The following is a 12,122-nucleotide window of genomic DNA, read 5'->3' on the forward strand; positions in this document are numbered from 1 at the left end:
GCTACACAGAGAAACTCTGTCTTGAAAAACTAAAACCAAACCAAAGATTCCCAAGCCAGTTAGGACGCTCGACTCTGGGCCTACATGGTACCTCTAGTTCCACACCAGGTCCTCTTTTTATATTGTGACTCCACTGTCAAGTAAAGGGAAAGGCACACAGTAGGCAGTGGGATCTGGCTGCCTGAGCCGCTGCCAGAGGGTCAGGTGATGATCCAGAAGGGTGGAAAATCCACTCCCCCGGGGAGAATATAAGGAGCCCAGCAAGCAGACGCTCTTCCTGTCCTGCTGTGGACTACTTGCATAATTTCCAGAGAAAGTCCAGACTAAGACTGCCATGCCAGGCTGCCTGATGTCTTCTTGGCTTACTAAAGCTGGGCAACACGTTGTATTTCAGGGCTTTGTACCTTGCTTAAGACCTTCTTCTCACCACTCTGTTTATGTACCTCAAAGAAGATACCAGTGACTGAATTCTTGCCTCAGGGTCTGCATTCTAGAGGACCTTGGGTGTTTTATAGATACTGTATCTGGCAGTCCTGAGCTCTTACATTGTTTAACCTTAACATGTGACTAATACACTTAGTCTCTTCTACTGACTTGACAGATCACAAACACTTGGGGCTTTTGAGAACGCCAATATCAGTTATTGAAGGTAGTAATTTATCAGTAATTAAGGTTTCATTTGGGCTTATATTTGCATAACATGGGGATTAAGATTATATTCTATTTAATGCACAAGAGCAGTTGTGAATGTTTATGCAACTCCATCACAGCATAACACTCTGCCAAGCCTTTTGAACCAACTTGCATATGCTATATCATGGTCTCTCATCTGTGGGAAGAGGGGCCATAGTTCTGAGATGACTTTTTTTTTTTTTTTTTTTTTTTTTTCCTCGAGACAGGGTTTCTCTGTGTAGCTTGGCGCCTTTCCTGGAACTCGCTTTGTAGACCAGGCTGGCCTCGAACTCACAGAGATCCCCCTGCCTCTGCATCCCGAATGCTGGGATTAAGGGCGTGCGCCACCACTGCCCAGCTGGGATGACTTTTTAAAAAGAAGACTAAAATGCATTCCTTTCTATATGCACTTCAGTGCCTGCAGACAAAGGAATATACAACAGTCCCAAACTCAACCCTCCCAATTCCCCCACTTTCACAGCTCCTCCCACCAACCCAGCCCCTGGCAGCCACTGATCTAATTTCTTTCTCTTATCTTTTCTAAAATGCTGTGCAGGCAGAACTGGCATATGCACTTCTGGGTGGGGTTTCTTTCGTTTAGATACTGCTTTTGAGGTCTGAGCTACAGAATGGATCAGCTGGTCACTCTTCCCTCTGTTCCTGAGTTGTTCCATTATATGGTTGTCTTGCACATTGCTTATTCATTGGCCAGCTAAAAGATACTTAGGTTTTTAATTTTAAACCTGCCATAAACATTTTATGTATAGAGTTTTATGTGAACCTCTTTTCTTTCCCTTGGAGTGGGATAGTGGGATTGCTGCCTTGTATGTTTAACTTTATAATAAACTGTCAAACTTTCCCAAACAGATGTACTGTTTTGTATCCCACCAAGAAGAGTGTTCCCATTACACCCTCACTAACAATTAGTATTGTCAGTGTGTGTGTAGGGCAAGGACAACCTCTGATGTTAATTCCTCAGAGGCACTGTCCACCTTGGGTTTGGGTTTGGTTTGGGGGTTGGGTTTTGTTTTGTTTTTTGGTTGTTCAAGACAGGGTTTCTCTGTGTAGCCCTGGCTATCCTGGAACTCTGTAGACCAGGATGGCCTCAAACTCAGAGATCTGCCTGCCTCTGTCTCCCACATGCTGGGATTAAAGGCGTGGGCCACCACACCCGGCTCCACATTGTTTTTTGTTTTTGTTGTTGTTGTTGTTGTTGCTGCTGCTGCTGCTGCTGCTGCTGCTGCTGCTGTTTTGTTTTTAAGACAGGGTGTTTCATTGGCAGAGAGCTTGCCTGAGTAAGCTGACTGGCCAGTCAGTCCTGAGATCCACCTGTCCCCACTTCTCCGTCCCCTTATGGACCGAGCTATCTAACTCAAATTTTAGCAATTTTGATTAAAAAAAAAAAAAAAAAAAAAAAAAAAGATATGTTGTCTCACTGTTTTTTTGAAATAATTTTAAAGATACAATTGGCATACACTGTACATATTTAAAATTGCTTTGGTATATTTTTACATGTACCTGTGTATGAAGCCACAATGAAATTAGAAGGTATCTGTAGCCCCTTTCCACTCAGACCTTTTCCAAAGAATTACCGATCTATTGTGGCATTATGAATTTGTATTATGTAAATGGTGTCAGTGTGAACTCTTCATATGTCTGACTCCTGGTCATTCAACATCATTGGGCTCATCCCTGTGACGAGATGTAGCAGTACTGTAGCAGCCTGGGATGCCAGGTCCAGCCTTCCTTAGTAACAGAAGGCCCTTTAATATATTAGCCCAATGGATCATATTACCATATACACCAATTATAACAATCCAAGGTGTGTTTTCTAGGTTCCCTTAGCTGTGGTGGAAGTGGGGCAAGTGTAGGCAAGATTTCTTCCACTTTGGGTAGCTCTCCTGAGTCTTGGGAGGCCAGCTCACAATAGATTTCAGGCCTCTGGCACGTCATTGCCTGTTCGTAATTGTATGGGGACATTCTTGGTACAAATTGGTAACCAATGCACAGTGAACCTGCTTCACACAAGCTTTGGCTTGGGAAATGTTTTCACTTTGTGTATGCTTGTGCATGTACATGGAAGCCAGAGGACAACTTCAAATAGCATTCCTCAGGAACCATCCATCTTTTGTTTCACGTTGTTTGAGACAGCATCTCACCATGTAACTCTAGCTGGCCTGAAACTAGCTCTGTAGACCAGGCTGGCCCCAAACTCAGAGATCTGCCTGCCTCTGCCTCCTAGGTGCTGGGATTAAAGGTGTGGACATCCAGTCCAATCTACTTCTTTTTGAGACAAGTCTTGACGTAATCTGGAACTTACCAAGTAAGCTAGGCTGGCTGGCTAGTGAGCTGGGTGGTGCCACTGTTTCTGCCGCCCCTGAGCTGGGATTACAAGCATGCAACACCACATACAGCCTTTTTTTTAAAAAAGTGTGGGTTCTAGAGCTCTAACTCAGTTTTCCGACTAGCACGGCAAGCACTTAGCAATTGAGTTATATCCTAGTGCTCACTTGGGATTTTAAAGCAGTGAACTGTGAAGTGCTTGTGCCATTTTACACACAGACCTGTAATATATGAGGCTGTAGCTTATTTTGAATTTGGATTTCATCCATGACTGAGGTTGAGACTTTCCATATGGGTTGCTTTACTTTTTTCCTTACACACATACACACACACCACTGTATGTAAGCCTGGAAGCCAGTTTTCTGTCTCAGAATTTTTTCCCTTTGTTTGTTGGTTTTGTTTTTGTTTGTTTTCTGAGATGGGTTTTTCTGGCTGTCTGGTTTCACTGAATTCCTGGCTGTCTTGGAACTTGCTCTGTAGACCGGGCTGGCCTCGAACTCACAGAGTCCATCTGCCTCTGCCTCCTGAGAGCTGGGATTCTTAAACTGTGGCCTGAAGTGCTGCTCTCTCAGATACATGCAAGACTTCCTTCCCCACCTCCTTCCAATCACTAATTCAGAATGACCCTTTTGATGTGCTTTCTTCATTATCCTAATTAGGAGAGTAATGCCAGCAGCCTAGCACCCCCACCTTTCCATTTGTCTTGATTGCACGTATCACTATACACCTTCCATGCTAAGAAAATCATGAAGACAAACTCCAACCAAGGAAAATGGAAAACAAATTATGACACGTTTAGTCCAGCTGGTAGGCTCAGGGATTACACATCACCTTCCTAAACTACTCTAAATAAAAGAGACCATACTTCATGTTAGGTCCTCAGAAACAAGTCGCTATGGGCTCTGGGATCCAGGGATGCTCCCAGTGACTGCTGGGACAGCACAAAGCAAATAAGAGCCCCACAGTGGGGTCTCTAGTAGTGGAAAGGTGTGCTCATTTCGTTTAGGTTAATACTTTTCTTATCACAGGAAGAAAGTGGGGACATCTTTCGAAAGCCACAACATAAACCTTTAGTAGACTCAAATCCTGACCTCAGTTTCCAGCCTCCACCCATGGCATGGATCCCTTCCACAGGAAGGTTCCGACAAGACTCGGTTCGCATTCGCATCCACAAGCTGCCCTAACATGGGTGACGAGTCTATGGACGCACTCTCACGATGATCCGCTCTACTTGGGCGGAGATCGGGCACTTCCGGAAGTGGAGAGCGTTGTTTCCGAGGGGACGATTTTCTGAGACGGACACGAGACTGATGGTGAGTTCCGCCGGCGCGAACGACAGCTCTTCCCGCGCGGTCACAGTTTTGTGGGCGATGGCGTGCGTCTCCCGTCGCCAGTGTTTGTCGCGAGCCCTCCCGGGCCGCGCGCGGGTGGAGAGCCATGTAGCCTCCGGAGCGCAGCTCGGGCCGGAAGGCCGCTCGGTTGCGCGCGCCGAGGCGCCCCCTGCAGGCGGTGCCGGGGGCTGATGACGGAGGAACCGCGTGCGGACCGCACAGCCACAGCGAGGCCGGCGCTGGGAGGGAGGCGCGTCAGAGAGTCGCCCCGGCCCTGCCCGGGCCAGCGGCCTCGGCGGGAGGGACCGAGGCAGGAAGTCCCGAGGACAGGGACGCCCCGTTGGGAAGCCTGGACACTGGAAGCCGAGGACAAGCCATCGTGGCGGGAGAGGAGTCAGGCAGGGACCAGACGCTGCATGCGGGACCCCGGGACATAAAGTTAGGTTCTTAGCCTCAGCTCTGACTTGCTCCTGAAGGACCCTGTGACCATCGGAATAGGTTAGAATTGCATTACTGGTGGGCAGGGCCTCGATGAGGATGCGCTTAGGGTGCTATTGATGAGGGGTGAGTCAGAATTAGAATTGGAGGTAGAGCCAGGACATGGGCACTGGCCGTGTTGTAACAGTGAGAGGCATCGGCCTTAGACCACCTTCTGTTGCTAATACCACACCACCTCATGGGGTGAGGTGTTTGGGGGGTTCGTGTGTGTGTGTGTGTGTGTGTGTGTGTGTGTGTGTGTGTGTGTGTGTGTAGAGAGAGACAGACAGACAGACGGAGGGAGGGAGGTGGTTTGGTTTGGTTTGAATGGCTTATTTTGGTTAGAGATTTTGACCTGAGATCCTGGAACCAAATTAGCAAGAGATCAGTAGCAAAGATAGACCTTGCCAAACTAGCTTTAAAAGCAGACTCACTTTGGAGATAAACAATTAATTTGATAATTGTTTTATGGGATTAGTGCATTTATGAGGGCAGAGTCCAAATTACCTTGTAAAGGCTCTACGTTTAAAACATCTCATACTGATAAACTTCAGCATGAATTTCATGGTGAGAAATGGGAGCTGTATCTAACTGTTGTAAGGTATCTTTCTTAAGTGAGTTACACTAAAGAGCAAACTATCTCGAGGCATTCTAAGGGTTCTTTATTGTTAAAAATGAAAAAATAAAACACATTTTCCCTCCCTGTTGGAAAGTTCTTAGGTTTTGTTTGCTCACTGTACAGTGACCAGAATGTAGACCAGGAAATACTTTAAGAGGACAGTAATAATCCCAGTGCACAAGACAGCTGTGCCACTGAGACTACATCCTCATGGAACACCAGGTTGATGGCAGTGTTCTGTACCCTCTCATTGACATTAGCATGACTGAAGACTGAATGTGTATCAAGAAACCATTCCCCACCCCCCAGCCCCATGCTTTTGTTGAAAACCTTAGACAATTCCAGCAAATCAGAAATGAAACTTAACCTTTTAGTATTGTTCTTTTCAATGTGTTTTTTTTTTTTTTCTTTGTGCAGGTTTTTAAAAACACTAGTTAGTGCTGCGTGCCTCTAATCCCAAGCCCTTGGGAGGGAGAGGCAAGAGTCTGTGAGTTCCAGGACAGTCTGGACTACATGATGAAACCTTCAAGAGACCCAAATAATTAGAACAAAAAATAGTTGGCATTTTTGGATCACCTTCAGCGACCGAGAACTTCCTTTTTTGCTTAATAAATCCTCCCTGTTTTACTCAAATAAAGAGAAACTCCACAGTTAGCTGTGTTTCTGTGGTTTGCATCCAGGTTACTTAACCTGTCACTGCTCTTTCCATTGCTATCAGCATCACAGCTTGCTGCGGGCCCCAGGAATATATTCTAAGAACTCAGCTGGTTATGGCAAAGCCACTACCTGGAGGAATCAGGGAATTCCTCCAGAGGAAGCCAAATTCCAAGGAGTTTTTGGTGTTACTTGGCTTGGTATATATCAGCTGTATTCTGTTACGAAAGTCATGTGTGCCTTCATAGTTTTCCCAATTGACTTTTCCCCCAAGAAGGGCTAACAGTGTGGACTGATCACTCTCTGGACATACACACTCCAGGTATTTGGAGAACAGCCTCAGGAAAGGCTTTCTCTGGTATCAGATATCTCCCTTGGCCACTTTCAAGGACTAGCAGTAATAACAGTCCACATGCAAGTCTCCTGATTTAAGGTAAATTCCACAAGGAGACACCATCTAGGTCAGGTGGACGTTAAGTAATAGCTTTACACAATTCAGCTCGGACCCTCCTTTCTTACAGCCTTACTAACTTTATAGACTGCTAACTCCTTGCCTAACCACTTCTAGAAATATTTAGATGACCTTCTGTGCTGACAGCTATGCTCAGCCCAAACCCCAGTTCAAGCCTCCCTGTAATTATCATCATTGGCAGCATCCGGCCAGGTCCATCCCTAGATGGAGGAAAGTACCTTATCAGAGATACCTCTGTACCCTCTAAGAACAGACTTAAGCATCCAGGCTACCCATTTGAGAAGGCCTGGCGGATATGCCAATTAAGCTTTACTTCCTCCTTTCCAAACCTTACCTCTGGTTCCAGATCTCCCTTTAACTATCACCAGAGGCATCTAGCTGTACACAGGTTGCCTAGCGACTGAGCACACTTTCCCCCACCCTGTAGAAAAACGGCAGATAGCTTGGACAGATAGGAGCCACAGGAAAAAAGAAGACAGTTTTATTTTCTCCCATTGACCTAGCAACTTACAGATTCTTAACATTTTCTACTAATCACGTTTAAGACTATAGTTGAGCACATAAGATTCCCTCTTCTTAGATATTACCCGAATTTAGCCTTTAGTTAATTCATTTCCCCATTGGTCACTTCCCTTTGGGGTTGCAAATGATAATTAACGGTTATTGGCTCCCTATGTGATTCTTATCACCCCTCCGTTTGACTCTGGAAGCCTGGCTTTATATACCAGGACTTCCAGGGCACGGAGAGATGGAGAAGAGAAAAGAGAATGGAAGAACTAGACAGGTAAGAACTTGAGAGGAACAAACTGAGATGAGGAAGAATTAGATTGAAGGGCTAGAAGAGAGTACTAGAGAAATGAGATGGAAGATGAGGAAGAGCCAGATGGGAAAGTACTAGCTGGGTAAGAACAAGATGAAAAGGACCTAGATGAGGCAGAGTTAAGACAAAAGAATTAAGATAGAACTTAGAGGAAGCAGTAGATAAATATAGAGAGAAATCAGCCAAGAAAGGAGCTAGACACGAGAACAGAACTGAAGCTGGGTATAAAGGATGTTATGCCAGAGGAATTAAAGCAAGTGGACTATAGAGCTCGGTGTGCTGAGATTCTGTTTCTTGAAAATAGTCCTCGCCGTTAGTAGTTCTCTCTCCTGAGCCCCTGTGATGTATAATATTAAGGCTGGTCCCTCTAATATTATACAAGAACAATTGTTTTTTGGGGGTGGGAAGGCAGTGCTGGGGACTGAATCCAGGGCTTTCTGCTGAGTTGTACCCTAAGTCAAACGTGAGCCCAGATGCTCTGCTGCAGGCTGAAGTCTGGGAAGCTGTCCTGCTTATCCCTAGCTGAGTGGTGCTGACCCTTGTCATTTCTGCACTAAATGTACCCCAAGGTGCTACATTTCACTGTCTGGCCTGTGTCATAATGGCAGGGGACATGAATCTTAGGCGCACAGCTAGTGCTGATGTCTCCCTAGTCTTTACTGAACAAGGCTCCCCTTGCAAACAATAAAGGTACTAGGTCCACAGTGTTTTGGACAAACAAGACCTTTGAGAAATTAGGGAACAAAGTGCTTGTCATTGTGCCTAACTCAGCTATGGGACAGAGTTCCTCTTGGGAGCCTGGACTGACTTAACTTGCAAGATATGTTGTTGGCCAGAAGCTCCTGCAGCATGCACCCTGCACATGTGGGGACCACTGTTTTGCCAGGACCATCCACATGCCTCGGCTACTACACCTGTCACTTAGCTTCCCAGCATCCTCACGGCCTCACGTGCATCTGGAATAGGATATCTGTACTACTTGACTGTGGTGTGGGTCCTGTGTAACCAGGTCCCTGCTGGTGTTAGCCACGAGCTCCTCGAAGGAACCTCTTTTCCCAAGGGCTGTCTCTGGAGCATCCCTGCTTCTCTTCCCCCCACTGTTCAGGAGACCAACCTTTTCTGAGGTGTTGGCTCTGGTCATCCTTCTGGGAAGCCTCACTGCCAAGCTGCCATCTCGGCGTTTTCTCTGGTCCTTGTCACAGCTCTGAGGGTGTCCCATTCTCCCCTGGCCTGAAAACTTCCTTAAAGTAAGAACCTGCCAGACCTCCTCTCCACCTCTGAGAGCCTGCTTGCCAGGCTCCTGTGGGCCTGGGGGAAGTGGGGACAGCTCTCACTGGCCTTCAGGTCAGGGTTGGAGGCAGAGGACACCTTCCACAGGGATGGTCTATAGAGACAGGTGTCCCTCTCGCTCATCTTAGGGAAGCAACAGTTCAGCTAACCCATGTGGGAAGCATGGTGTGCAAGCTCTGAGCAGGTCCCAGAGCTCATGCAGCTGTCCCCTGTCTAGGGCCTGCCATCTGGATGGCAGCAGAGCTGGGCCTGAAAAGGACACCATGGCTGACTGAAGGCTGGTGGTGAGGAAGAGGGTCAGGAGTGCAATGTGGGGACCCCTAGGATTCATTTGATCAGGACCAGGCACAGTGTGGACAGAGGAAAGTCCAGCTATAAGGACCCTGTTGCTGTGAGCCCAGTGTGTGTGGGGGCTGCTCCAAGCAGTTACGTGCAGGACCAGGCTGGCCTTCAGAGAGGGCAGAGAGAAGCTGCAGCCTGAAGGGAATAGCAAGCAGGGTGGCAGACCTTCCATGAGGGTGGAAACTGTTGGACATCCACACCCTACTTTGCTCTACAAATCATTAACCCAGAGTTCAGAAGGTGAATGGAGGTGACCTCCCTGCTACACTGGCCAGCTCTGTGACCCTGGGCTTTATGATTAACAAATATCCAGGAGCCGGCCAATGAGATGCCAACTGAGGTCAGCTCACCAGTTGTTAGGCAGACCTAGACTATCTCTATTGCATGCTACCAGAGGCTGATGCCATTCTGGACACTCTTAGTTGTGTAGTAGCAGGTAAGTGCAGCACTCTGGGGGAGGGTCTCAGCATGGGCCTGGAGTCCTAGAACCTACCTGGGGGTTCCAGGATGAGGGCTTGTAGCGAAGGGTGGTTTTGTTTTACCAACTCTGTAATGTAGACTTTTATGATCCTTGGGAAGGAGATCTTTCAGGATACACACTTGGAAACAGAATGCCTGTGATGTATAGTCCACAGACAGTGAACACATGGGTACATGGGGTCCATCTGCAGCACTGTGCTGTGTTTATGTACCCAGGGATGCAGAAGGCTTTTACTGGGTGAATAGGGATGTAGTCAGGTGTTGCTGGACAGACATTCTCCCACTATTAGTGTGTGCTTCTTCACTGGAGACAGCAGAAACACACACCCCTGAACAGGGCCTACATGGGTCCTGGGAGGTTGGGAGGGAAGGTCAGGGGACTCACATGGCTTCTCTCTTCTGCAGGCTCAGGGAAGGTGTGCAGGCAGGTATAGCTGTCTCTCCTGGATGCTGAGACTTGAGACCCAGAAAGAAGTCTCCCATGGCTCCTTATCACATCCGCCAGTACCAGGACAGTGACCATAAAAGTGTCCTGGATGTGTTCACAAGGGGCATGGAGGAGTACATCCCCACCACCTTCCGCCACATGCTGACGCTGCCCCGAACCCTCCTGCTCTTACTTGGAATGCTGCTTGCCATGGTCCTGGTGTCTGGCTCCTGGCTGCTGGCTATTATGTGCATCTTCTTTCTGCTTCTACTCCTGCAGCTCCTTGCCAGACAGCCTTGGAAGGAATATGTGGCCAAGTGTTTGCACACAGACATGGCTGACATCACCAAGTCCTACCTGAATGCACGTGGCTCCTGCTTCTGGGTGGCTGAGTCTGGTGGTCAGGTGGTAGGCATAGTGGGTTGTCTGCCAGTCAAGAATCCCCCATTTGGAAGGAAGCAGCTGGAGCTCCTTCACCTGTCTGTGTCTTCACAGCACCGAGGACAGGGGATAGCAAAAGCCCTGGTCAGAACTCTCCTCCAGTTTGCACGGGACCAGGGCTACAGTGATGTTGTCCTTGACACCAGTGTCATACAGCAAGGTGCTGAGACCCTCTACCTGAGCATGGGCTTCCGGAGGACAGGCCAGTATTTCATGAGTATGTTCTGGAGGTTAGTGGATATTCCTACAATTCAATTAAAGTATTCCCTCCCTTCTGCCTAGGAAGTGGGGCTGGGACCTATGCTCCTGTGCAGCAAGCAGGCCTGCTCCTCTCTAGAGGAACTAGTGAACCTTGTCATGTCAGTGTGATGAACAATAAAAGCTCCTTGCTGGTGCCCACCAGATTCTAATGCATGTGATGGCTGAGGTGGGGGTTTGGGGCTCTGCTACACTCTGGGTTTCTGGGCTGCCTGTGATTTATTTACTGAGCCCCATATTACTGTTGCATTAGGAACAATGCAAAATACTACTGCATGTATTTCACTTTTGAGTTTGTGGACCACAAGTTTCTGCTGAAGGGAGCAGCTCACCTAGCCTCAGGACACATGTGGGAGAACCTAAGCTGCCCAAAATGCCAAATATCTGTGTACTGTCCTGTTCCAGCAGGCCAGCTGGGCAAGGCTCAAGAGCTTGGCAGAGCAGCCAAAGCTAAGGCAAAGCAAAAACAAACAGGCTTTTCCAAGCACTGCAGGTGTTACCTGCAGAACATGCCAGACTGGGGGACAAATGTATTTTTGTGCTTACAAACTCTGTAGGGTCACAGACCAGAAGCTGGGTGTGGAACTGAGAGAATGATCAACAGATGCTTCTTGTCATAGCAGGGCAGGAAGTCGACTAGGATGGAGTGAAGAGTGATTCTATGGGGAAGAAGTGGATATAACTGACACTTCATGGTGGCCAGGCTTGTTGTGGCTATTGTCGTGGGCCGTCTCACATGCCAGCCCCACTCTAAGGAGGCCAAGTATATAGCTCTGCCTTTCTAAGAGGATATGGGGATGGGAGCACCCTACAGCTGGTATTCCTGGAATCTAGGCTGAACCCAGCCTGACTTCAAAGGCTCGGGGACTCCAGAAGTTCAGGTGCTTTGTGCCTGATTGTGCATCTTGAAAACCTCTGATACAAGGCTGTGATGGGATGTGGCTCTGTGCTCGTACATGCATGGCTATCCCTCTTTTCAGCTAGCTCATCTGTAACATGGGTATTAGAGATGTGGGCTATCTTGCTGTCTCCCAACCTAGGCTACAGATTGCTGATCACAGAGCTCCAGGCACCCCTGAGCCAGTAATTTGTGACACTTGGACAATATTGGGGTCCTGTTTCATTGTGACATGACCTCTGATACAGCTTAACTCCAGAGGGGCCAACAAAGCCAAGCCTTGCCCTGGCATGCTGACAAACCTTGTTATGGACCAATTTCAACTACACAAAGACGCCTTGCTATGCCATTCCAAACACGGGTGACTTGATTACTGGGATTATATGCCTCACTCTTTCTTGCTACGTGGCTCTCATTGACCCCAGCCTTGATGGTCACCGCATTATAGTTTCTGTCCATCCTCACCTAGAACAGCCTCCTTGGGCTTCTGGGAGACCTTCTCCATAACCCAAAGTCCACCAGTATCCACTCCAGGGGTCTGCACTCCCCTGAGCTAAAGTTCCAGCTGTACACTCAATGTGGTCCCTTGTGACAGCCC

General features: G+C 47.9%; 1 protein-coding gene across 1 annotated transcript; it reads left to right on the forward strand.

Annotated features, from left to right (window-relative positions):
- Positions 1-9,830: 9,830 nt before the first annotated feature.
- Positions 9,831-10,772, forward strand: LOC131905960 (probable N-acetyltransferase CML1). The gene has a single exon (XM_059256751.1). It carries the CDS (start codon positions 9,982-9,984, stop codon positions 10,648-10,650), a length of 669 nt encoding a protein of 222 aa, XP_059112734.1. The 5' UTR covers positions 9,831-9,981; the 3' UTR covers positions 10,651-10,772.
- Positions 10,773-12,122: the final 1,350 nt, after the last annotated feature.

The sequence above is a fragment of the Peromyscus eremicus genome, chromosome 3 (genome assembly GCF_949786415.1).
Source record: "Peromyscus eremicus chromosome 3, PerEre_H2_v1, whole genome shotgun sequence".
Lineage (NCBI taxonomy): Eukaryota > Metazoa > Chordata > Mammalia > Rodentia > Cricetidae > Peromyscus > Peromyscus eremicus.